Source organism: Rhodamnia argentea, chromosome 11 (assembly GCF_020921035.1).
Source record: "Rhodamnia argentea isolate NSW1041297 chromosome 11, ASM2092103v1, whole genome shotgun sequence".
NCBI classification, from domain to species: domain Eukaryota; kingdom Viridiplantae; phylum Streptophyta; class Magnoliopsida; order Myrtales; family Myrtaceae; genus Rhodamnia; species Rhodamnia argentea.
The window spans coordinates 13,347,486-13,374,834 of record NC_063160.1 but is presented as its reverse complement, the minus strand read 5'-3'; the positions used below and the strand labels follow the sequence as shown (position 1 = coordinate 13,374,834).

The window sequence follows — 27,349 nt, the reverse complement described above, 5'->3', positions numbered from 1 at the left end:
GAGGATGTTGAGATGCCACCGTTAGGGGACTGTAGCGATGTTGAGATGCCACTCAAAGGTGAATTGATGGTGGTTAGGCGTTCTCCGAGTGTTCAAGTTAAGGAGGAGGATCATCACCAACAACGAGATAATATGTTCCATACAAGATGTTTGGTGAATGGTAAGATTTGTAGTTTGATTGTTGATAGGGGTAGTTGCACGAATGTTGCAAGTTGTACCATGGCGGAGAAGCTTGGATTAAGGACCTAAAAACACCCTAGACCATATAGATTGCAGTGGTTGAATGATAGTGGAGAAGTGAAGGTGTCAAAGCAAGTCCGAGTCCCATTTGAGATAGGGAGATATAAAAACGAGGTGATGTGTGATGTTGTACCTATGCAAGCAATCCATATTTTACTTGGTAGGCCATGGCAGTATGATCGGAAAGTACATCATGACGGGTACACCAACCGATATTTGTTGGTAATGAATGAGAAGACTTACGCTTTGGTACCGATGACATCTACTGAGGTGTATGAAGATCAACTGAAAATACAACGTAAAGTCAAGAGAGAGAGAAAAGAAGATTTTGAGAAGCAAGGAAAGCAATGGCTAAGAAGAGTAGAGTGGTAAAAGCCGAGGGAAGAGGAGAAAGGAAAGGAAAGAAGGAAAAGAATTTCTTTGCAAAATCGAGTGAAATGAGGAGAGTTTTACTACTGGATCGACCGATGCTTGTACTTTTGTACAAGGAGGCACTATTTACTACTAACGAACTTGACCCAAGTTTGTCTAGTTCTGTCGTGTCTTTGTTGCAAGAATTTGAAGATGTCTTTCCTAATGAGATTTCCGGAGGTCTACCACCGATTCGAGGCATAGAGCATCAAACCGATTTGATTCCTGGTGCTTCATTACCTAACCGACCCGCATATCAAAGCAATCCCGAGGAGACAAAGGAACTTCAGCGGCAAGTTAGCGAATTCTTGGAGCGAGGATATGTGCGGGAGAGTCTTAGCCCATGTGTTGTTCCTGTTTTGTTGGTACCGAAGAAGGATGGGTCTTGGCGCATGTGTATTGATTGCTAAGCAATCAATAACATTACGATAAAGTATCGACATCCTATTCCTAGGCTAGATGACATGTTGGATGAATTGCATGGAGCTTGCATTTTTACTAAAATTGATTTGAAAAGTGGTTATCATCAAATTAGAATGAAAGAATGGGATGAATGGAAAATTGCATTTAAGACTAAATATGGGTTGTATAAGTGGTTAGTCATGTTATTTGGTTTAACGAATGCACCTAGTACTTTCATGCGACTTATGAATCATGTTCTGCGTGTTTTTATTGGTCGTTTTGTAGTTGTCTATTTTGATGATATCTTGATATATAGTCAAAGCCTTGATGATCGTATTGAGCATGTGAGAGCTGTTTTACAGGTTTTAAGAAACGAACAATTATATGCTAACCTAAAGAAGTGCTTTTTTGTGACTAACAAATTAGTATTTCTAGGGTTTGTTGTTGGTGCTGATGGAATACAAGTTGATGAAGAAAAGGTGAAAGCAATCCGTGAATGACCAACAACTAAGACAAGAGGAGAGGTGCGCAGCTTTCATGGCTTAGCCGGTTTACGTCGCAGATTTGTGAAGGATTTCAGCATTATCGCCGCACCTTTAACCGAGGTTATCAAGAAGAACGTGGGTTTCATGTGGGGAGAAGAGCAAGAAAGAGCATTTAATCTGTTAAAGGATAAACTAACTAATGCTCCTTTGTTGTCTTTACCAAATTTCAGTGCTACTTTTGAAGTAGAATGTGATGCTTCTGATACGGGAATTGGAGCTGTGTTGATGCAAAGATGACGTCCCATAGCTTATTTCAGCGAGAAGTTAAGCGGAACAACATTGAATTATCCAACTTACGATAAAGAGATGTATGCTTTGGTGCGAGCTTTAGAGACTTAGCAATATTATCTGTGGCTAAAAAAGTTCATGATCCACACCGACCACGAGACTTTGAAGTACTTGAGGGGGCAGCAAAAGTTAAACAAAAGACATGCCAAATGGATGGAGTTCATCGAGACTTTTCCATATATAATCAAGTACAAGAAAGGTAAGGAAAATGTGGTAGCTGATGCACTTTCTCAAAGGTTCGCAATTCTAACTACTTTAGAAGCAAAGTATCTAGGATTTGAGCATATCAAAGAATTATATACTGATGATAATGACTTTGGAAGAGTGTTTGAAGCTTATGAGTATGCTGCGTTTGGAAAATTCTATAGGCATGATGGATACCTCTTTCGTGAAAACAAATTGTATTTGCCTATATGCTCTTTGCGAGAGCTGTTAGTGCGAGAGGCGCATAGTGGCGCCTTAATGGGACATTTTGGCATAAATAAAACTTATGAAGTACTACATGAACATTTTCATTGGCCACACATGAAACGAGATGTCACACGTGTTTGTGAGAAATGCATTGCTTGTAAGCAGGCTAAGTCTACAACTAAACCGCACAGCTTGTATACCCCTTTGCCTATCCCGATGCATCCTTGGGTTGATATTTTTATGGATTTTGTGTTAGGACTGCCTAGGTCTAAGCATGGTAGGGATTCTATTTATGTGGTTGTAGATCGATTTTCGAAAATTACTCATTTTATACCTTGTCATAAATCCGATGACACGTCACATATTGCTAATTTGTTCTTTCGTAAGGTTATGCGTTCGCATGGCATGCCTAGGTCCATTGTTTCTGATCGATATACTAAATTTCTTAGCTACTTTTGGAAGACATTGTGGAAGAGGTTAGGTACACAGCTTTTATTTTTTACTACTTGTCATCTACAAACTGAAGTAGTTAATAGGATTTTAGGGACTTTATTGCATGCTATCATTAAAAAGAATATTAAGTCTTAGGAAGACTATTTACCTCATGTTGAGTTTGCTTATAACAGGAGCGTGCATTCTGCTACTAAATTCACACCGTTTGAGGTTGTCTATGGTTTTAATCCATTAACTCCGTTAGATTTAACCCCTTTGTATGTTGATGATCGTGTGGATTTAGATGGTGCTAAGAAAGCTGAATTTACGAATATTTAGCATAAAAAGATGCGGTTGAATATTGAGCACAAGACAGAGCAATATGCAAAGCAAGCCAACAAAGGGCGAAAGAACGTAGTGTTTGAGCCCGGTGATTGGGTTTGGGTTCATATGCGCACAGACCGTTTTCCCGAACAACGACGTTCTAAGTTGTTACCGCGAGAGGATGGACCATTCATGGTGTGTTAACCCCTAAATTTTGATGTTTAGGAAAATCGTTCATTTAAGCATAAAATAAGGGTTAAACATAATTCTCACAAAAAATAATCCCTCATGCATTGCATATTTATTTTTTGTCAGCCGTACATTTAAATCAAAGTGAGTCAATCGGGTTTGATTTGATAAAAAACTGGACCGAGGCTTAGTCATAAATTTTTTACCAAGGTTACAAGAAATGATCTCTATAATTGTTACACGTCCAAAAAGGGTGGCCGTGGAAAGAGAGGGAAGAGACACCATGTGTATGAGGAATCATGAGTAGAAGTTGCAATACCTATTGGAAATTGGAGATGATGGACAAATGGTGGTTTTTGTACTTACGAGGCCAGCTAGTTGTCTCCGAGCATTGTCCAGGTCTGATGGTGAGCATTATGATTTTCTTTGTGTAGGCAAGGGAATGCTTTAGGCAATCGTTAATTCTCTCTTAATGAACAAGCATGTCTGTGATTTATTTTGATTAAAATTGGGTCATAAGCAACATGGGTGTATCGAATCTTATTTGTGGTTTGGATTTAATCTCAATTTTAATCTAGCCCATTTTCGATTATTAAAGCTTTTAATTAATTACCCGACAATCTTGAAATTATGAGAAGAAATTTTGCCAACCCATGATGACATCACTTTGGCCAAAATTGATAGGTGTTTAGTTAGATTAGGACTCTTTTAAGGTCAAAATTCAAAATTTATTAAAAGAGTCTTATCTTAACTAAAATTTTATCACTAATTGGCTGCAAATAACAGAAAGTTTTAGTGGTTGCGGACTCTTAAAATCTAAGGCTTACATTCAATCCCGTTCTAACTAGAACTTTCTATCCAACGATCCAAATTGACTCCTATTCCTACTAGGATTGCCGAGACAAGCTTTATAAATATAAGGCTTCGTTCACGTTGAAAGGGTCGGCTCACGCTCTGAAAATTGCAGCACTTCTAAGAGCCATTATTGATTGCGGAAGAAAGTAGAGAGTTGCTTGGAGAGATTGAGGGTTCGATTGCCTCCCTCGCGGTCAAGGCAATCCCCTAGCCGAACCTCCCCCCACACACGAGCTGCCCTTGTTCTGCTACCGACCACCGCCATCCCAACATCCCCATGGCTATTTGGTTCACAGATCCGCCACCGCTCAGCTGTCTCGGTTCGGCGCTTTGCCCCTCCGCAGTCCCGACGTTCGTCGTAGTTCAAGACGCCGAGAACCAGATTGCCCCCAACTGCTGTTCAATTCGATTCAACATAGAAATCAACTCTGTTCAAGCGGTAATTTGACCTCACTTTGATCAATATTCGGCACTTGACGAAGCCGCATTCTCGTGTTAGCTTACTCGGTTTAGGAGTGCACAAATGCAGTGAAAGAAAAGGTTGTTTTGGACTCAAACATCAAAGTGTACTCTTGCTGGAAGATTGGTTGAAAAAAGGTACATTCTCTTGACCTTTTGGTCATAATTCATTCATAGTTTGCTGAATGTTCTAGCGTCATCATGCGTGAGCTTTGTTTTAAGACCAAAAGTGAAGAAGTTTATTTTTTTTTTATGAGGGATCGAAAGTTGAACTTTGGATGGATGAAAGTCTGATTTCTCTTAAACTTGTTCATGAATTGGTTGAATAGTGTAGTGATCTTTTGGGAATTGATTAAATAAACTTGGAATCATTCGTTTCAAAAAAATAACAATCTATTTGACGATTTGTAGATCGGGATAGATTAGAAAATCAGAATTTCAGACAAAAAAATTTGATTCCAGAATTGAGCCATGAGTGCTATGCGGATGGATGATTTTCTAGCAAACTTAATTCGTTCGTTAAGCTGGTGGGATCCTTACACTTTCGATAATTGACTTAACTCAATTGGAACATGTTTTTTCTCAAATAAGAATCAGTCACCAGTTTTAATGGAGTGAATTCAGTTGAAAAAATCAGAACTTTTTAACAAGAACATGGGTTTTTCGACATATAGGTAGCCTACTTGCCCGAATCCAATTTGTTGGTGAATGAATATCGCCCTTATCTTTATCTTGTTTGGATGATCATGTTATCTTTGGTAATTTATCTAATCTCATGACGTGGATAATAATTGATTGAACCAAACCTTATCTAATAAGTGAGCATCTTTGAATTGGATGATGATTGGCTTGCTCTTTGATAAGTTTCTGATCTTGATCGTTATCTCCGATATGCAAGTTAGGTGGATTGTTTTATCCGGCTTATATCTTATCTTATCCTCTCACGATTTTCCCGATGATATTTGAGTGTTAGAGATAATGTTTGGTCAAATTGGATAAAGTCCGAATTTTCTTTGAGAATTATCTAAAATAATTTTTCCAATCCTTAAGGATAATTTTTCAAATTAGAATTGGATTGAATTTTTAGATGAGGAAAGGTGGATCCCCAATCTCATATTTTCGGCCACCCCAATGGAATTTCTGAAATTCATACTTAATTAGGTTTTCATTTTATTTTTAATTTTTCAAAGATTTGCACATCTTTAAACAAACATGCCCATAATACATGCTCCCTATGTGCCTAGACCCTTCGGAAAAATTAAATCACACGCCTTAGTCACGATCTCGTGGAATGGGATGTGATTTAGTATAGAAATTCGTGTTCTGTCCTTTGGCGAGAAGGGACGTTGTTTTTCTATACACATATCCGCATACCGTCTTGAATCCTCGAGGATGTAGCGGATAAAATCTCGCTCTAGCCCAAATCTTTGGAAATGAGATAATTTTCGAAAAAATCGGAAACTAAAAGGTATATTATGGGTGTTTTTGTTTATGTTTGTTCATATTTTTGATTGCTTGTGAATGTTTTATTTTATTACCGAAAATACCAAAAAAAATCATCATCTGGACGCTTAATATATGGTCTTCATGTCACATTTTTCCAATTAATCATTGAATTCACATCGATTAATCGGAAGGCTTTTTCATGAAATTGGTACCGAAAGGGCATTAATTTTTTAATTAGCATAACCAAGTCCCCGGACTCATTTTCTCCGGTTCGTAGAGATAAAATAGTTCTCCCGCTATTTTATATAGGTTTCTAATCAACCTACTGTAAATGATTAGTGGCGGCTTCAATTAAATATTTTCTCATGAATAAACCTAAGTTGCGATTCGGTAGGACTTGAGAGGGTTCGAATTAGGTTAGTTGATTTAATTAACCTAATAATCCATTAGCCTGTTTTTAGGTCGCGACATGGTGTTGGAGAGAGTCAACGATAATGCCTACAAGCTTGATCTTCCAGGTGAGTATGGTATTAGTGCTACTTTCAATGTTTCTGACTTGACTCTTTTTTATGCAAGGGATGATTTGAGGGCAAATCCTTTGCACGGGGGAGGGAATGATGTGGATATCGAGCCCTATCGTGGAGGAGGTGCTAGGGACCCATTATCCTATCCGCTAGGTCCCATCACTCAAGCGAGAGCAAATGAGTTCACGCAAGTTGTCGGTGTCATAGTTCAAGATCTTTGGAATAGAGACAATATGGATTCGAGACTTGAAGATTCTGAAGCTCCTTGGCGCCACAATATCACTTTTGGTTCCATTGACTTTGGGACGCTTGGAAACGGGCCACTAATCAATACGCACTACATTAGTAGTGATTAACGACGTTTTTTTAGCATTTCAGAATCATTTAGATGGACTTTTAGGCTTTTTTATATTTTTAGGCGAATTTTCATTAACTAAGGATATTTTTGTAATTTTACCTTATTAGGGCTAGCTCCTTATATAAGGGAGCTTATAGGTTTCTGATAACTCAATTTTGATTCAGAATATTATACAGAGATGTTTTCTTCTTTGAGTTCTCTTGAGGATTAGATCTTATCAAGGTTTTCTTGTGGCGATCAAATTCAACTTATCGAGCAAGATCGCGAATTCTCTAGTTCATGGCATTATAGCGTTGATTGGTTGACACAGGTTCGTCAACAGGTCGCGTTCATACCGAGATTACCAATCACGGGTTCGATTGGGGGTTGAGGTTAGCAAATTCGCAACTCCTAGATCTTCGTAGAACGATCACCTTCCGCAATGATTCACATTATAAAGTCTGCGTTATTTTCTAAAGAGTGGCAGAGAAAGTTGCGAGATGATAGTCTAGCGCGGGATGTAATGCGGAGACTAGTGATTCAAGGTAGAAAGCAACAGCGAGGGTCCGGCAGCAGCAGAGGTAAAAGCAGGTTGAAATCACGCCATGAAAAGTCCAAGGGACGCGTAAAGTGGTTTGAGTGTCACGAGGAGGGGCACATCAGGAGAGATTATCCTAAGTTGAGAAACAAAGGTGATAAGTAGAAAGCCACAAGCAGTGTGGCGAACATTGCTGAGGAGAGCATTAGTAATGTAGAAGCTGTCTTGTGTGTGACTACAAGTTCATCGGGAGAGGAGTGGGTGCTAGATTCGAGATGTTTTTATCATATGACGCCTCATAGGAACCGGTTTACTACTTACCAGACTGCAGATAGTGGTAGAGTTCTATTGGGAAATAACATAACCTATAAGGTTGTGGGGATATGGATAATTCGGACTCGGATGCTTGATGGTGTAGTACACACATTAACGTACGTGAGAAATGTACCGGAGCTCAAGAAGAATCTCATTTCTCTAGGGACGCTCAATGATATCGAGTGTAAGTACACTGCTAAAGGTGGAGGCTTGAGAATCTCTCAAGGTACCATGACAGTGATGAAAGAAAAGAAAGTAAGTTTTCTATATCATCTACTAAGAGAGACCATGACAGGAGTTTTTAGTTTCATCGGGTGAGTCAGATTCTGATTTAACTCGTTTATGGCATATGCGTCTAGGGCACATGAGTGAGACAGGTATGACGATGCTGAGTGATAATGGGTTGTTAAAAGATCAGAAGACAAGTAAGTTAGACTTATGTGAGCACTGCATCTTTGGAAAGCAACGCATGATTAAGTTTACTACAGGTATTCATTCAACCAAGCAACCGGTGGAATATATTCATTCAAACGTCTGGGGGCTCGTCATTGGTTCCTTCAAAAAGAGGTAGTCATTATATGCTGACATTTATATACGATTATTCCAGGAAGGTATGGGTATACTTTCTGAAGCACAAATCTGATGTGTTTGATCGGTTCAAAAAATTTAAGGCATTGATTGAGAAGCGATCGGATAAACAGATCAAGTGCTTGAGAACCAATAACGGCATGGAGTTCTGTGGTAAAGATTTTACAAAGTTCTGCAAGAAAGAAAGGATTGTAAGATACCGCGTAGTACCTAAGACACCACAATAGAATGGTGTGCTAGAACAGAAGAACAGAACTTTACTTGAGTGGGCTCGGAGCATGCTTTCACATGCTGGAATACGCAAGGAATTTTGGGCCAAAGCAATGAACATGGCCTGTTACCTAATTAATGGATCTCTATCATTTGCTATCGAGTGGAAGACTCTAGAAGAAGTGTGGTTAGGGAAGCTTGTTGATTATTCCAGATTACAAGTATTCGGATGTCTTGGGTATACTCATGCGAGTGACGGTAAGCTTGAGCCGAGGTCGAAGAAGTGCATATTTCTAGGTTATGCAAATGGGGTGAAAGGCTATCGGTTATGGTGCACCTATCCCAGATCACCCAATTTTTTAATCAGCAGATATGTGATCTTCAACGAATTGCAATACTTCGACAAAGGAGTTACGAGATACAACTAGCAGAGTAGACAGATCATGGTGTCGGTAGTGAGGTGGAGCTTCATGTGGAGACTCTGGAGACCTCGGAGGTAACAGATATTGAGATTGCAAATAAGGCCGTAGTTTCTGAAGTCGGTGATAATGAACAACCAGTATAGCTTTAGCATAGTATAGCCGCAAATAGACAGAGAAGGCAAATTAAACCACCGGTATGTTATTGTTATACATATATTGTTTATGCTTTAATTGTAGGTGATAAGGTGGAGACAAATGAAGCTCAGTCTTACTCTAAGGCGATAGCTAGTTTTGAGTCGTTGCAATGGCTAGGAGCTACGAGTGAAGAGATGGAATCACTCCATCAAAATCAGACATGGGAGCTAGTTAAAGTATCCAAGAGCCAGAAGATTATCGAAAGTAAATGGGTCTACAAACGGAAAGAAGGTATTCCCGGTGTAGAAGCAATAAGGTATAAGGCAAGATTGTCTCGAAGGGGTATATCCAACGAGAGGGCATTGACTACAATGAGTTGTTTTCTCCTGTGGTAAGGCATACTTCTATTTGTATTTTGCTTGTCTTAGTTGGTGCACGGGATCTCGACTTGGAGCAGCTTGATGTAAAAACGACGTTTCTTCACGGTAAGTTGGAGAAGCAAATTTATATGAGGCAACCAGAGGGATTTGCTATTCCGGATAAAGAAAACCATTTTTGCTTGTTAAAGAAATCTTTGTATGAGCTGAAATAGTCTCCTAGACAATGATATAAACGTTTTGATGCTTTTGTGGCTTGTCAAGACTATTCGAAAAGTCAAATGGATAGCTGCGTTTATTTTAGGAAATTGGAGGATGGGTCTTTGATATATCTACTGTTATATGTTGATGATTTGTTGATAGCAACGGAAAATATATCTAATATTGATGTCTTGAAGAGGTAAATAAGTGCTGAGTTTGAGATGAAAGATTTATGTGCCGCAAAGAAAATTTTGAGTATGGGGATTTTGCATGATAGGACTATAGGAGTATTACGTTTGTCTCAAAAGAAATATATTGAGAAGATTGTCGCACGTTTTAATATGCAGTTTGCGAAATCTATAAATACGCCATTAGTGAAGCACTTTAAACTTTCGGTTAAGTTATTACCGTAGATTGAGGAGGAGGAGGAACATATGTCTCGTGTTCCTTATTCTAGTGCCATGGGTAGTATTATACATACTAGGCTTGATATTTCACAAACCGTCGGTGCGGTTAATCGTTATATGAAACGTCCTAGTAAAACTCATTGGGAAGCTCAGAAATGGATCCTCAAATATTTGAATGGGACAATAGACATTGGTATAGTATATCGGAGGAACAATAATGGCAGAGAAACCATTGATTTTGTGGATTTTGATCATGTAGGTGACTTGGATGAGTGCGGGTCTTTAGCAAGGTATGTATTTACGCTTGCAGGTGGTGCGATTAGTTGGAAAACGTCTTTACAGAACCACATTGCCTTGTCGTCGACCGAGGCAGAGTACATGGCATTGATCTTCATAGTGAAAGAGGCGATATGGTTACAAGGTTTGCTTTTGGACTTTGGGTTAGATCATAAAAGTGTTGATTTACACCGTGATAACTAAGGTGCGATATATCCGGCATATAATCCGATTTATGATGAGTGGACAAAGCATATCGATATCAAGTACCACTTCATTCAAGATGTCTTAGCGAAGAGTAAAGTTGTTGTGAAAAAGATTGCTACAGCAGAGAACCCAACAGATATGATGACTAAGCATGTTCTTTAGAGCTTGAGCACTATTGACGTATGTGGAGAGTGATCGCCCTTTAGGGCAATGGGAGAGCAGCATGGATGATGAGCACTATGAGTTGGCTTCAAACATCGGGCCAAGGTGAAGAATTATTGAATTGTGTCTTGAGTTTAAATTCGGGTATGATGTGTTTGCCTTGGATTTAATTGCGACCATGATAGAGAATAAAAACAAAAGGGCAAAAGCTTTATGCCAGTTCAAAATAGGAAAAGGATGCACACTTATTTTATTGTATATTTAAATGCAAGTCAAACATTGAGAAGAAAGTGAGTCTCTCCTTTTTTTGGTCGTACAAAAGGAAAGCTTGTGGGGTCCATTAGAGTGAAGGATAATAACAAAAAGGTTAAGAGTTTATCTTTTATTCAAGTGTGCGTACAGTACACACATGAAAAAGAAGACGAGCAACACAGTGAAGAAATCGAGGGTTTTCTTCGGCATAGAGTACTAAGAATGTCAACGGACCAGGTCTCAGCCTGGCTCGAGCCGGCCCGAAACAGAATAGTACCGAGCTCAACCCGGCCCAAATCGAGCGAGGCCAAGTTGGGTTGGGCCAGATTCTAGTCCGATTCTTTTTTTTTTTTGAATCAAAATCAATTAACAAACCCGTCAAATGAAAGAATATAAAAAAGAAAATTTAAATTAAATTAAATTAAAAAGAAAACATTGGTGTTAAAAAAAATTAGGCGGCGGGCCGGCCTGGCCCGAGTTCCAAACCTTGCTCGAAAAGGCCCTAAAATTAAGTGAATTTTCGGGTTGGGTTAGGTTGGGCCAGGCCGGCCTATCTGGCGCGGGCTTTTTTGACACCCCCGCAGAGTACCGCGCTGTGAAGGAAAGAAAAGGGACAACAAATTGCGATGTTCTTTTTCGGCCGTACGAGAGGAATCTAAATACACGATTGGTGCTTCGTGAATTTAGCGTTTTTATTATACCTAATTGAGAGTTGTTTTATCTATAAATACTTTGGGTTTGTGTGTAAGCGAGGTGCGGGAAACACGAGCGTATTAAGCAATTGTAAATCCGATTCTTCAATTATAGTGAATTATTTTTACTGACTCTTCCCGTTGATATAGGTACCGATATTCGGACCGAACTACGTAATCTCTAGTGTCTTTTATCGTTCCTCGTTATTTTTCTATGCTTTTCACATTGACTTATTTACAAGATCCTTGTTAATTTTTGTGCATTATATATTACAAGAGAGAGAGAGAGAGAGAGAGAGAGAGAGAGAGAGAGGCACAAGAAAGAGCTAAGTGACAGGGAATCATAAGGCCACCGAGATAAGGGATCCTTCAGTTAGATGACACTTGGCAAGTGATGGCCTTCAAGTCATTGGGTAATATTGTGATATCTGAGTTAGAGTACACGTGTTTGTATTGGACAAGTTTACTTAAATGTGACACACATTGAACGATTAGGAACATAGAAGTTTTGAGCGTGGTCAATGTCTAATCAACGGCTCGGCGCATGAAAGGAGACGGCAACGTCAAGGGCGTCAATGGGACAATCATGGATGAATAGCATGGGTCGTGAATGCACATCGGAGATAGCAAATAAGCCTAGATGTACTTCCCTAAACTCCTAAGTTGAATGAGATAAGGAATCCTTCAGTTGGATGGCACTCGGCAAGTGATGGCCTTCAAGACAGAAGCTTCAATGGATTCTCCTCCAGACGTAAAAGATGGCTGCTCATCACGAAAACTCCGAAGGAGATCTTACAGTCACATACCGCTTGAAGTCGAGAAGAAGTTTCATCGAACTTTACTTTCCTTGGCGAGGGACCCCCTAGATCGGATTATAAAGCGGTGGACTACTCCCGGTTGTTCACTTCAAGCGGGGGAGGCTAATTTTGGTAGTTTGATTCGAGAACGAGTCGAGCACTCGAAACAGGAGAATACAGGATACGGATAGTTACTTTCACTCGTACCATAACTCAGTTCAGAAACTGAGCACGACTACATCTAGGAAAATGCTATTTGGACAGGCGTTTGAATTTGAAAAACCATGCTCTTTTTCACAGTTCGTTCCGAGTCAACCAAGGCCAAATCAAGTTTTGCAAGTTAATTGAATAGATTGTATATGGATCACTTAATTGGCTAATCAAATAAAAGTTAAAGATGTCTCCAATGTTCGATGTACCAAGAGACTTACGATTGCCCATTTGGTATCGTTCAAGTAGCTTCTCAACGTAAGTTTCTTGAGACAAATCAAGAAACTCATTAAATGCGTCTTCAACAATCTTAGCATCCAAGGCATAGCTAACTTCAAGAGAAAAATTGTTCAAAAGGTTCTAAGCCTATTGCAATTTTACTAATTTAGTCTTAAACTTTTTAATTTTATCAATTGAATTCTAAACCTTTTCCCATTTTGCCAATTTATGTCATTTGACGACCACTTGGCCAATTTTAACTGGAAATCGCTAACGTGAATGCCGGTCTTCCTACATGGCACTTTCGGCGCTAGCGTGGATAATTTTAAATAATATTCGATTTTTTTATATTCCTTTTTTTCTTTACTTATTTTTTTGTATCGGTGTGGCCCACGAGGCCGTGATAGCCTCGCCCGGTCTAGGTAAGGCCTTCTCGGCCGCTGAATGTTGCCAGTGACCCTTGCCAATGCAGAAAAAATATAGATAAGAAGAAAAATAAAATATTTAAAAAATTATTAAAAATTGTCCACATCGGCTATGGACGTGCCACGCAGGACGACCATCATCCATATCAATTATTTTAGGTTAAAATTAGTCGGATGGACTTAATTGATAAAATGTGAAAAGGTTTAGGACTCAAGTGGCAAAATCGAAAGGTCTAGGACTTAATCGACAAATATATAATAGGTTTAAGGCTTTTTGTATGATTTTCCTTCTTGGTATAAATTCCTTGAGACATGTTAAGGAACTCATTATATTCATCTCCGATGATCTTGACACCCAACACATAGCTAACTTCAATCATGCCCTTCGTCTCAAAGTTGGGAACAATGACTGATTAGTGGGATAATTCTTAATCAGTTTCGGCCAACACGGTTAAGGTAAAACAAAAAACAAGAGCACGAAATTATCGTTATCAGTCCAACCTATGTTGCCGATATAAAAGAAAAGGAGCACGAAACTACCTTTGGACCTTGTGGAATTTGTTAATTGAAGCTATCAATATTGGAGATCACCTGCTGATTGAAAGTACCATGCATCCACCTATGTCTGGATCCCGATATCTTTTTGACAGGCAAAAGAAAGCCTAGAGGTCCCCCATTTGACTTGAGCCCTTGTTTTAGGACATCATAAATCGACTCATAAAGGGCTTGAAATGACAAATCTTGTTTAGACAGATGGTGTTTTTCAGGTATCCCATGTCCATTCTTGCAAGCAGTCGCGTGCAAGCAATCGAGGAGCTGACAAAGAAATGCGAAGGTTCCTAAACTCGACGTGGAAACAATAGAACACTTGATCCTTTCTGTTGGAAAAACTTATATTATTAATAAAGAAAATGACACAAATACTCTCCGAACTTTGGTCTTATATGCAACGTTAGAAGTTTAGGAGTGATTTTGCATATGGAATCAAAGTTCATATTCCATTCGTGTCAATATCCCTTGTTAAATAACACTCAAGAATTTATAGTTGAGATTCCAAATGTCTAAGCCTAATTCCCTTAAAAGTTCATACTTTAGGTTAGATCTCAATTTGGACACAAAGTCTTTTTTCCTCATAAATTTTTTAATTGTCTCATAAAAAAGGCATCAATTTTCAATCGGTTTCAAAATCTGACCTCTATCAAGTTTCTATAGTATGATTTCTTTTTCTATTGAAAAAAAAAAAAAGATTCCATTCATTAATCAGAACAACATTTGAGCGGTACATACATAGAAGGCTTTCAAACCTAGCAAATCTCAAATAACTGTAGAACTAAGTAAATGCTAGAAGACGAATAACAAAGCACAATTTACAATTAGAAACACGCTTTCATTTCTCGAGAACAAATTTGCTAAATGATCGGCAACCAATCACCGGATTCGGTGATGAGCACACGCGGAGATCTCTATTTATTTGCAATGCGCATCTACGTTCAACGTCCTTATCATCATTATCGTGTAAAAATACCAACATCAATATATCGAAAGAACATGAATCAAATACCTCTAAGTAACTCCCAAATCTTGATTTAGTTCGAGAGAGTAAAACTCTCAGATCTTGCCCTAAATTTAAATCGAGAGAGGAGAACAGTTTGATCTCAAAGCGGTTGTAGAACTATACAACAAATATCTTCCTCAGTAGCTGTCTGTGGAATAATGTTGAAAATGCAACGTGTCATTCCGTGTTTAGTCCGTGTTTAGTCGGTGATCGGATGGAAATTTGACAAAAGCCAGATCTGGAAGCCGGTTAAAAGTTAGTGCCCCTATTACCAGACAACAAAAAATTTAGACTACAACCAAGACTCGACTTACTATTAGTGTTTTTTTCTTTATAACGAGAGACAAAATTTGAGCCATAATTAAAACACGTAATAGAATGAGTGCTTTTTAAGAAAATTGGGTCACGCAAAATATATATCCATGAAAGATGTTTTCCCATATGGGTTAATCGCCTGTCTTCAATTTAAAGTGTGTTGCCGAGGGAGGCTTTTAGGTTGTGCAACGGGGCACGAACCTTGGTTGCACGAATTGTAGGATGCAAGAAAATGCCACCAGGCAAATTGGTCCCTGGAGGACCGGGCCGACTTTGCCCACGTTGGGCGGAAGTGCAATTGACGTGAAACCGTCTTGTGAAAATTGATTTTACTAAGACCCGCCGGCTTATTTAAATTAGATGATCGCTCACAACATTCGAAGTAAATCACTTTTAACAAGTGAATACAAAAACTGCACTTATATATTTAGACCGGAAAGGGATCTCAGTACACAACACGAGAAGGTGCGAGCTTATGCGTAAGGAGAAGTAGACAAGTAGTGACCTCCTTGCACTTATTTGGAACATCCCTTTCATACACACAGACGGAAAGACTTAGATATCTGGTACAGATCCAAGGGAGTGATGCAAATGTTATACTGTAACTAATGATGTCCGGGCAGCTTCTCCTTGATCTTGTCCATCATCCCCTTCTTCTCCCGCTGCTGCCTTGGCTCCGCTCGAGGCGGTGGTAGGGTACAACCCCGCCTGCTGCTGCTCGTCCTTGCCGCCCATCCCGGGAATCTTCTCCATTATCTTCTCCTTGATCCCCTTCTTCCTCCTCTCGCCTTGACCATCATCTTCTGACTGCACCGCGTCACGCAACACTTTTTATTATAGTTAAAACTCACTTGCATAGCTTTTTATGAATTGAAGCTTGGATCTATTTTTAGCATGTTTGAAAATTTCCCTCACCCGAGGTCATTGATTCAATACACTTTTGTATTTATGTGAAATACAAGATAAATTTCTCCTTCTTGGATATGGCCGGTTCCATGGATACAACCGAAAACCGGTTTAGACCGGTGGTGTGTTCTCGAGTGGTCCAGGCATCGATGGGTGGCTTCCGATTTTCATTTTGTAAAATTGACCCTTAGAGGACAGTTCCCTATTCTAGAGTGAGAACAGGCCTACCCTGAAATCGATCACCCCTAGTACATAAATATTAAGACATTAGAAAAGTCATATCCTCGATTGACTTAGTCCCGCATTCTTTTTTCACACAAGTCTCTATATGGGTTGACAATTGCCCATTTGGTATATTTTAAGCATCTTCTTGATGTAAATTGCTTGAGACAAATTAAGAAACTCATTGAATTTTTCTCCAATGATCCCGACATCCAGCTAGCTTCAACCTTGTCCAGTTATTTAATAGTGCAATAATTCTTTGTCATTTTCGGCCTACGCCGTCAAGGTGGAAAGGAAGGAGCACGAAACTATTCTTGTCATGCCAACCTATGTTTGCCAATATAAATGAAAAAGAGCACGAAACTATCCTTGGAAATTGTGAAATGAAATTGGCAATTACAGCTATCTATGCGAATCAGAGGCCACTTACAAATTGAAAAGCACTAAGCTTCCACCAATTTTGTTTGGATCCGGACATCCTTTCGACAGGCAAAAGAAAAGCCCAGAGGTCCCCATTTGACTTGAGCCTTACACCGGACATGTGTTCCCCACTTATCTTAGGGCATCGTAACTCTAAAAGGCTTGAAATGACAATTCTTGCTAAGACAAATAGCGTTTTTCGGATACACCATGCACACATTCCAGCAAAGCAATCGAAGAGCTGAGAAGGAAATGCGAAGGTTTCCAAACTTGGTGTGGAAATCATAGAACACTTGATCCTCTACGTTGGAAAAACTTATGTTTGATGATATAAATGATTCTCAAACTTTAGCCTGATGTACAATATCATCTTTAAACTTTTAATTTGTTTAATGTGATTTTTGAACATATTTAATCTAGTGCATGGATTATATAAAAATATTTAATAATGTTCATGTGTTCAATCTAAGTCTCATATAAAAATATTCAATATAATCCGTCCATTAATTCAAATTCAGATACAATATTAATTATTTTCATATAGTCACGAGATAAATTGAAGATGTATCAAAAATCTAGAGATCACATTTGATAAATTAAAATTTTAAAAATAACACTAAATATGCATAAAAAATTTAAAGATCATGCTAAATCGAATGCCTACTTTTGTTGTCAATTCAACAAAATAGGCCTAATTCCCTTAAAAGTGCAAAGTTTTATGAGACCCTCAATTTGTGCCTAAACTTATTTCTACCTACAATCTTTAAGGTCAGGTGCCAATTTTTTTATTTTTTTATTGTCATAAGAAAAGGCGCCAATTTGTAGTAGTCGGTACCAAAATCTGGATCCTGTCAAGTTTCTGATTAAAAGGAATTTGACGGGAGTCGCAGACCAGAACCTAGCGTCTTTTTAACGGAGATAACATAAAATTTAGAATAAAATTGAGACCCCACTTAATGCTTTTTTTTTTTCTAGAAACAAAAATTCGGGCGAGAATGAGTGCTTTTTAAAACCACAAAATACATCCAACAAAGATGTTTTTTTAAAAAAATTGGGCCCCGCAAAATACATCTAATAGTGTGTCAACAACCACGTTGTTGCCGGTCTCGAGCGACCAAGGGTATCGCCGAGAGTATCGACAACGATGCATCACCCTGGTCATCCACCACTCCCATCCCGTACGATTTATCTTCAACACATAAACCGGACTTTATTACTTTTGAACTTTCAATATTGCTCTGCCGAGAGCATCGACAACGATGCGTCGTCGCCCTGGTCATCCACTCCCATCCCGTACGATTCGTCTTCAACTCATAGTTACTTTTGAACTTTCAATATTGCCCTAGGGAGCTAAATCGAGCCACGCATTGACTCTATCACGCCCTAGTTGTACATATCTCCCGACACCGCGCATTTCAACAAAAGTAAAAATTACTTGTCATCAAGTTAGTGTGTTACCGTAGGAGAAGTTCAACTTAAAACCCTTTCGATCATTTCTCTTCTCCTTGGTTGCACGAATCGTAGGGATGCAAAATGGCAATCGGGCACTGTGGTCCCTAGCTAGAGGCCCAGCCGGTTTGCCACCGCCAGGCGGCACCGCATTCGTTGTCAAACCCGTTCGCGAGATTGGTTTACCAAGACCCGCCGCTCGCTTTATTTAAATGATCGCTTACAATATCCAAAGTAAATCACTTTTAACAAGTGAATACAAAAGCTCCACTTATATACTTAAAAGACTGGAAAAGGACCACAGTACACAAAACACAAAAGGAAAACTTTCAGGTGCAAGCTCCTTCCCAAGAGGGAAGTAGACAAGCAGTGACCTTCCTTGCACTTATTTGGAACAACTCAAAACTCTAGTCTCCTTTCGTACACACAGACAGAAAGGCAAATATGTGCTATAGCTGATGCACATATTACGTTACATCTAATGACGTCCCGGCAGCTTCTCCTTGATCTTGTCCATCATCCCCTTCTTCTCCTCCTGCTGCCCCAGCTCCGCCCCGTAGCCTCCGCACGCGGCTGTGGAGGTCGGGTACGACCCCGCCTGCTGCTGCTGCTGCTGCTCGTCGTTGCAGCCCATCCCTGGAATCTTCTCCTTTATCTTCTCCTTCATCCCCTTCTTCCTCCTCCCGCCTTCACCATCATCTTCCGACTGCACCACATAACGCAAGTTTCCATCTTCTTTTTAGTTAAAATTCACTTTGCATAGCTTTTTTAGGAATCGAAGCTTGTGCTCAAAATGTTTGGCTTCGACACGAACTGGCAAGTGACGAGAACTTCTACGTGCATTCGTGAAACTAAATGTAGCCCAAAGTTTCGGGTCATAAGCAGGAAAAGGAAGGTGTAAGCAGGGTCAAAGACTTACGGAGCTAGAACCAGAACTTCCGGAACGCTGGAGCACTTCGCCGCGGCGACCTCCACGACGTTCGCCTCTCAGCTGCTGCTGCTGCTGGTCTCCACCATAACCAAGGCCGCCGGTCTCCCCAGCTGCACCGCCGGTTCCGGCGCCATAAGCACCAGCTCCGTATCCAGTCTGCTGGACGGGGTTTCCGAACTCGTCCGTCTGGCGGATCGGGTTGCCGTACTCGTCGGTCTGGCGACGGAGGTCGGAGTCACCATATTGCCCCCCGTATTGCGCCATTTTCTCTCTCCCTCTCACAACTCTCTCTCAACCAAAGTGAAACTCTGCAGATGAACAAGGGCCAAGGGTCGCTCTTTACGCTACGAATGTCTCTTTCCGTTTTTTGGGAGATGGATGGATTGATAGATTTGAACCCGGAGCGGGGTTTGTTTTATAGGGAGCTGTAGGCAGTGGGAAATTTGTGCGAGCCTCCACGTGCATGGCTCGGCGGCGGGACACGTGCATGCCACGCCCACGTACCGGATGAGGACGCGTGTCCCGTGGCTAGAGCGGGGAGGTGTCCTGTAGCGTCGGCTGACGTGTGGATAAGGGTCGGCCGGGTTGTCGCTGAGCTCCGCCGGAAGAGCTTTAACGCCCACGGCGACACCTCACCGCGTGATCAGATCTTTTTGGAGTTTGTGTCGGCAATGGAGAAGACTTGTTGGTGAATCACAGAACTGCTCCACATATTAGTAGAGACGTCATGCGTGAATAAGTTCACATCTAAAGATAATTAATTTACATAATCAATGAAATTAACGTCTGCTCTTTTTACATCCACGTATGTCTTAGGTTTTTCTCAGCATATTAGAAGTGGATGTACTAAATGACGATTGATGAGATGATTCCATAATTATATAAGTACAGCTTACCAGTTCGCATATCGAGTCGTGCAATATTAGATCAATTAATACATTAATTTGGTCAGTCGATCTCGTTGGACCTAACTTAGTTTCGTTTTCTATGGACAGAATAAGTGAGCGTACAGGACTCACGTGATATCCACATGATTTAATACATTCTTTAAAAAAAAAATTCTAATACGCTGAGAAAAACTTTGTCATACAAAAAGGAAAGAACAAAAAAAAAAAAAAAAACTCCATGCATTGATATGATGACTTGGTTGTTTGTTGGGAAATGGACAAGAAAGAACGGTTGAGGGGATAAGATCCATCCGACCTTGTTCGTAACAATCTTGATCTTGGTCGGGGCGTGCAACGGCAGGCGTGGGCCGGGGAATCCGGGATGAGGTACGCGTGGGCTGTTGGAGTTCGTGATTTCGTTCGTCGTCACGTGAAGAGAAAATATCAAGTGAACCCATCACAAACATTTTGGGAGATCATTGTCAGTTCCTATCTCTCCTTTGACGAATTCAAATACATTATGAGCATCTAGCTTATGAAAAGTTTTCAAAGTTCTCTCATAAGCTTTGCCTAAGAGAAAAAATGGCATCGATTCCTCCCTAACAATACCCATATTCCTTTCAGGTTTTCAAGCTTCTAATTGGAACCTTAGGTGTTAACTGACCCGGTCCAAAAGGTTGATCCAGCCGCTGAACGACCCGATTCGAGAATTAGACCCGATCCATACCGAGCTATGCTTCGGCTATGGGCAGTGGGCACGGAAAGTTTGGCCCCATACTGCCACCTGATTTAGGTAAAGCCCAAGGAAACTTTGCCTTTGATGGGAATTTCTTTTAAATTGATCGAGCAATGCTAGACTTGCTAAAACAGGTTAGCACATTTGATTTACTGAGTGATTTATCATACTGTAAATAAGTACACCATACTCCAAAATCAATAACAAGCCGACACATCACATAGTATATCAATTTTGTAAACCGATCTTAGTAAGTCTAACGACTGTCATATCCATATTAGATTGGTCTCATCGGTTGATCCACACTAGTTGCTTTTCTTCATTTAATTTTTTCTATTCCGGCGAGGGAAAGGAGTTGGTTTTATTCCATACTCCTTGTTAGAATCTTAGACTAGGTGACTCTCTTCTTCCTCTTTTTTCCAAGAAGCTCAAAATTGCTCTTTGGATTTGGATTTTCTAAATTCAAAGACCTCATCGCAAGCTCTCGGAGCACATTTACTTGTAAGATATCAGCTTCATGCAAGTCATGACTCCTCTATGAAAGGAGGTGAGAGAGGGAACTTCAATGTCAACTTTCTCCATGGCCCAATAGAAAAGGTCAATTAACTTCTTCACAGGACCACCTCATGATCTTTGAGGAGGACACAAAGAGCGACTATGCATTGACTTGACTAAAAGTGTAGTGACCATTGAATCCGTTTTGATGTGGACCGGGCCTAGGGTTGCGTATGGTGTAATTACAACAATCGAACGCGAATGGGCCCAACAAGGTGAAGATAAGAATTCACCTTCCAAACTGTATAAGGCCCAAGCCCAAGCCCAAGCTAAAGACCAAGCCCATCCGAAATGTCCGGCTTCATTTGAAGGCCCAGAGCCATTGTCCTTGTCCGGACGTGCCCGCCGGGAATCTCGGAGCACGGTTGGACCCTTAAAACATCCAATCATTCTCCGTAGGTAATGTTGGCTACTGCCTGAGTGCCCAAAGTATCGCATTCCTGACTTTTTTTTTTTTTGGGTCCAAATCGCATCCCTGACTTGTGCGACGTTCAAAAGGTCAATTTGATTCATGCAGCTACTGTGGTAACAGCTGGCGTTCTAATCCTCAGACAGAGGAACCAGCTCTACAAATAGAGCTCATTCCATTCGTCAGGTAAATGCAATCTTATTCGTGAAGTCGAAAAATTCTATCAGTTTCACTTATCCATATATGGAATCGGACTTAAGCATCGGAAGATATGGGTCAGAAAAACCACCAAGGGACTTCTTCATCTGTGCCTTGCAGGAGGGGGTATCCGTAAGAGACTAGTCGACATTCGGCCTCATGTCCGATTCTACGGGGGAGGGTTTCTTCAGGACATAGGAAAAATTCGATATCATTGGATAGTCTCTCCCACGCTATAAGCATGTAATTTGAGCGAGATCAGAGCCGGATCTCATGTCGCTCGAATCACTTTATTTTAGCATACAATCATTGATCAATGGGTGAACTTTGATGACGGCATCGAGAGGGACAAAGATGAAACGGAGGGCATTTAATCAAGAACGTCTTTGTCAACAGCCTTAACCATTTGTTTATGTTTCCTATGATGCAACGCCACTGTAGCATATGCAATAAAGTTCAACGTTCATGCGCTTTCCAATTGGAGATTCTCAGTTCTTACCAAAGACAAGGCAATAGCCTCCAAAAACCCTAAATGCCAAAAAATAATTGCGAGTGCCCTGCCAGTTGCCCACAACATATTACGGCCTTTCTTTGATTCGAAGTCACATCTGTGTGTTTAGATCTAAATAAAAAAAAAATAATAATAATAAAAAGAAGTTTTGAACGAAGAAAATGCCTTAATCTTAATCTCCAATCTTCTCTTCGTTCAATAGCCAAAGAAAAGTCCAAAGTAGGTCACTTCAGATCAGTACAATCCTATAATGCATGATTACGCACAATCATTGAGTTCAATTAGTTAGCGTAATCCTACTAAACGCGCAGATTTCTAAACACGTTGATAGACTAAGCACGTTCCGTGAGAGGCGAGCGTACGAAAGCAAAACCTTTTTTGATTAATTAGTTTAATCCTAATAAGGGCATAGATTTCTAGATCGAGGTCGCTGCCAATAGCCGTGCGTTCCGGCTTTATATCGACATTCGACTGCAAAACCGCCCATGATTTTTCTGGATCTAATAGGTGATGAATCAAGCAATCAAACTTTATTTTATTTTCTTTTGAATTTTCACGAAACATATGCATATACATTTGGTACGGGAAACGAATCATAAATAAGGCGAAAAATGAAGCATAAAATGATTCCGTGGCGATCAGCCCTCCTTCCTCTCCACACAACGGGGCACTTCAAAATAATGCTCACTTAACATTGGATGTTGAGATGACGCAATCGATGGGGCTCGATTGCCTAACAAAGCTCATTAGATAAATTAAATCTTCTTTAGATAATTTAAAAATGTCAAGAGGATATTTGCGTATGCCTAACATAATTTCTCATTGCTGACGTCATAGGCACAGCTTTGTTCTATTCCATCCCAAGTGAAGAAGACAGCCTCACGATTCCACTATGGACCAATGCATCGCTTTGAAATTTGGACCACCCCCAGCCGCCCAAATCGATTTTTATATTGCTTAACCTTAGCGTTGGTGGTTGGCCACAGGCTTTCATAATCTTGTTCAATTCACATCTAATCTCGATCTAATGACATGCCATTAAAAGCTTAAGGAAAAGGTTAGGGAACATGGTTTGTGATCTCATGTGTCCCCTTCTTTGTTTCTTCTCTCCAAGGGTTTTCCACATGGCTAGAAGCATTTTGAATATGGAAGAACTACCAAAAAAAAAAAATAATCCTAAATTGATTGTATCTATACAAATTTAATTCTAAACTTTTTAATTTGCCCAATTTAGTCCTAAAATATTTTGACAATTTTTTAATTGAGTCATGTTGGTCGAAGATCGCCGACGTGAACGCCGATCGTCTCTCGTGGCCTTTGTGGTCACGCTCGTGATTGCCAAGGCCACGAAGTGGCCTCACCAGACGTGGCGAGGGCCTTCGCGGCCCCGCCGGCGGAGGGCGGGAGTGCAAAGGCCCTTGCCAAATCTGAGTGAGAATAAAATCGGGGGGTTGATTTTGCTGTTGGATAGCTACATCCTAACCACAGATAAATTAACGAAAAAGGGACTTGATTATGTGTCGAAAATCCCGAGAACTATACATTCTTCCGCCAAGATCCTTTGATTCAACGATAATCTCAGTACATCATCGGTAACTTACTTTGATAGTTGTCCTTTCCTTGTGAATAATCTCTCACGAAAAATGCACAGAACCGGAATATTCGCAGTGATGTGTAATTCTTTTTTATTTCTCTGATATAAATGAGAGATAAATCTAGGGATTTATGTTTGCAACCTATCATTGTCACCCATGCTTAGCATGAATTGGCGCGAGAAGACAACTCCAAGGTGCTAGAATTCTACACGAAATAAAACCGACGCTTCGGAAGAGGTTGTGCGGGAACATATCAGCCATCTAGTGCGCTAGACCCGGAAGAAGATGAACAAAGAAATTGTTGGAAGACTAGCCATTCTCTGGGCTCATGCCTTTTCTCGGTGCATGTTTGATCTTGGCACGATCTTCTCATCGTTTTTACAAGTATGGAGACGGACACGGCCTTCCTAGTCACCAAACCGGTCATCTTGACTCAATACACCCCTACATGCATACATTTTTTTTTATTTATATCACGAGTTAGTCCACCAAGAAGAGTACAACAATGCATGCTTCTACTCAACAAATTTCATCTTGGTATAATGCTTGAATAGATCGGTATTCTTCAGTTTTGTTGGGAACCGGACGACCTTAGGGGTTTTTTTGACGCTTATACCATTCAATTTCTATGCCAGAATCTTAGTGGGAGAACTGTTTAAACTACACAAAACACCTCATGAGTGAGTTCTCTTGAGGTCTCGAAACAAACTCGAGGCTGATTTGACGGATTTTACTAGTATAACAGCTTTTATGTGATTATAAAAATAACAATATGTTGTAAGCCACAAATTCTTTAAAAAAAACACCCCATTATAATTTTTAATTAATTATTTTTTCAATTTTCTGTCGCCAAAAACAAACCGTTAATATAGCATAACATTACCCAAAGACTGTTACATAATCAATTTTCCTGATTTGATATAGTCTATTTTTCAGTAATAGCGATTATTTAATGAATTATTGACTCGCAGTTTATCGTCAGGAGAACGAGAGAAAGGCCCTGTTAAGATAATAAAACTTATTTTCATTTGATTAACATGGAATTACAGCGGGGACCACTTGCATAGCGCTAATGACGCACGATGAACTTAATAATGATCCATCTTACAGGCCTCTAATATTCGCAGGAGCCAAAAAAAATTTTGACCGTTGGAAGACAAGAGAAACCAGTCAGCAGCTAAAATCTCTCTCTCTCTCTCTCTTAATCTTCGTCTCTCGAACTCATCTTTTGATCCACACCCATCTTGCATCAGTACATGACAATATCGGCCGAAGCCATGGCGGGCGGATTCATCCACGCCGAGACGACGTTCCACGGATTCATGAATCCGTCATCCCCACCAAGCAACCCCGCCTGGTCGTCGCTCTCGAAGAGCAAGCTCGTGGAGCTGACGTAACCGATGATCTCGTTGAGCGACTGCAGTCTGTGGCTCAGCTCGGCCACCTGGGCTCTGAGGATGGAGTTCTCGGCCTCGATGCTCAGGTAGTGCTGGGTCGTCACGTCCGTGCTCTGCAGGATCTGGGCGTTCTCGCCCCTGAGCTGGCCCACCTGGGCCATCAGGTCGCCCAGGTGCTTCTGCTTCCGCATCCGCGAGCGGCGGGCGGACTCGCGGTTCGAGATCATCCGCTTCCGCTTCCGCTGGTCCATGACCTGGTTCTGCTCCTGCGGACAACCTTCGGAGGAGCCCGAGTTCTGGAGTGCGAAGGAGGATGACCCCGAAGATGCTCCCGTACTAGAAGAAGCCATGACTACAGGACAAATAGCACAACACCGGCGACCAGAAAAAAGAAAAGGAAAAAAAAAATACAGCCCAGAAACCAGGAAAAAGCACGCAGGAAAGACTAGCAGGGGAGTTTTATCGAACACTAGGGTTGGTTGGAAGAGGAGAGGAGGCGGGTGTTCATGAGAAAACGTAGAACCAGTAGAGGAAGACGACGGAGAAGGACTGAACGAGGTGGGTCCTGCGGCGGAGGGTGGAGTTGATCATAAACCCCAAGAGCAGGATCTCGCTGAGCACCGGAGACGTCATGGGTCTCGGCGCATCAAGAGCCGTAGCGTCCCGTGGGAAAGCATGAAAACAGGATGGAGGGAGGACCAGAGTTCTCGGAGAAAGCTTCGGTTTCTTGCACGAGCAAAGGAACCGGAGGGGAGAAAGGCGAGAAGCGCAGAAACAGAGCAACGGGATGGAGCAGAGGAAGAAGAAGAAGCCAAAAAAATACAGGGGGAACAAGTTAGATGGAGAAGGAGAAGAGGTTTTCTGAAGGAATGGGCGGTGGAATTTATAAAGAGGAGATGGTGGAAAAATGACGGAGAAATTTTGCTGGCTGCTGAATTGGAGGGACTAATAAACAAATGAAAAAAGCCGAAAGCTCTTGTCGGGAATCTTTCTTTAATCTTTTAAAAGGGAAATAATTTGTTTAAGGGAAGGTTGAGGAACAAGTTGGGCGCCCATATCATTGAGTTTTTTTTTTTTTTAATGGTCATGTCATTGGTGGGAAGGATCATGCCCGGCTAATTCATCCAAATTTTTTCACCATTTAATTAGAATTGCAACGAGTCATCTTCGTATTCAAACAGATGATATTACGAAAATCATTAGCCGACGGTCACACTGTGCTTGACACTATGACCGTGCTGTTATGTGCCAGCCACAGAATAATTTGTGACTGATATTATACCGTTTACTGTCAAATGTATTTATGTTAGAAAATTGCACATTTTCACTTAAACAAACGCAGTGTCACGAGGAAAAAATTTCGGCAGACCACACGTGCCATACAGTCAAGTCGACTAGATGTGATTTGATATGGTTGGTCATGCACTTATGAGCCTACCTTTTTTTTTTTTTTGTGGTCATTTTGACAAATTTATTCACTTGATTATTTGTTAAAGATTGCGAACAACTTTCGAATTTTTAAATTGGGTAATTACTGAAGTTTGAAGTTATGTTTGATACTTTCATAGTTTTTGGGGAATTCAAAAATAAATTTTTCCCTTTTTCAAATGTTTGGGCTCAAAAATGGAAAGTGTTAAGATAATAGCTTTTTTATTTGAAAAAGGTATGGACCAATGAGAATTCTTGATTTTCGTCAGTAGAGTTTTGGGTGCTGGTGCACACGGCACGGGGAGAGTCTCCCTCCATATTTTCAACTGCCAGATGAGCCCCCGAGTGGGAGTTACCGTTTGGCAGTTAACGGTGCGTCTTTACCGGGGGGCAAAAGTGGAAACCAAAAAGAGTGCGGTCCCACGTGGCGGAAGCCAGTTGGCTTACTTGGGAGTGGGGACCAATGACAGAGTTGTTGAAAATTCTTTAATACACCGCGATGAACGAGCACCGTACCGCGTGGAAAATCTGCGCTAAAA

General features: G+C 40.6%; 3 protein-coding genes across 4 annotated transcripts in view; 1 reads left to right on the top strand and 2 right to left on the bottom strand.

The window, feature by feature from the left end:
- Positions 1-27,349, top strand: part of LOC115736252 (transmembrane protein 53-B) — a 391,123-nt gene that overhangs the window by 207,487 nt on the left and 156,287 nt on the right. The gene's annotated exons all lie outside the window — the stretch shown is intronic.
- On the bottom strand, positions 15,727-19,458 carry LOC115736395 (dehydrin DHN1-like). 2 transcript variants are annotated; one of them, XM_048272727.1, is made up of 2 exons: positions 19,083-19,458; positions 15,727-15,973 (listed from the first exon to the last, which is right to left on the bottom strand). In XM_048272727.1, exons 1-2 carry the CDS (start codon positions 19,356-19,358, stop codon positions 15,761-15,763), a joined length of 489 nt encoding a protein of 162 aa, XP_048128684.1. In that variant the 5' UTR covers positions 19,359-19,458; the 3' UTR covers positions 15,727-15,760. The 2 variants fall into 2 exon arrangements, with proteins under 2 accessions (XP_048128684.1, XP_030523953.1); XM_030668093.2 differs by lacking the exon at positions 15,727-15,973 and adding an exon at positions 18,421-18,869.
- Positions 25,216-26,270, bottom strand: LOC115736491 (bZIP transcription factor 44-like). Its single transcript, XM_030668218.2, has 2 exons — positions 25,809-26,270; positions 25,216-25,778 (listed from the first exon to the last, which is right to left on the bottom strand). Exon 2 carries the CDS (start codon positions 25,730-25,732, stop codon positions 25,235-25,237), a length of 498 nt encoding a protein of 165 aa, XP_030524078.1. The 5' UTR covers positions 25,733-25,778; positions 25,809-26,270; the 3' UTR covers positions 25,216-25,234.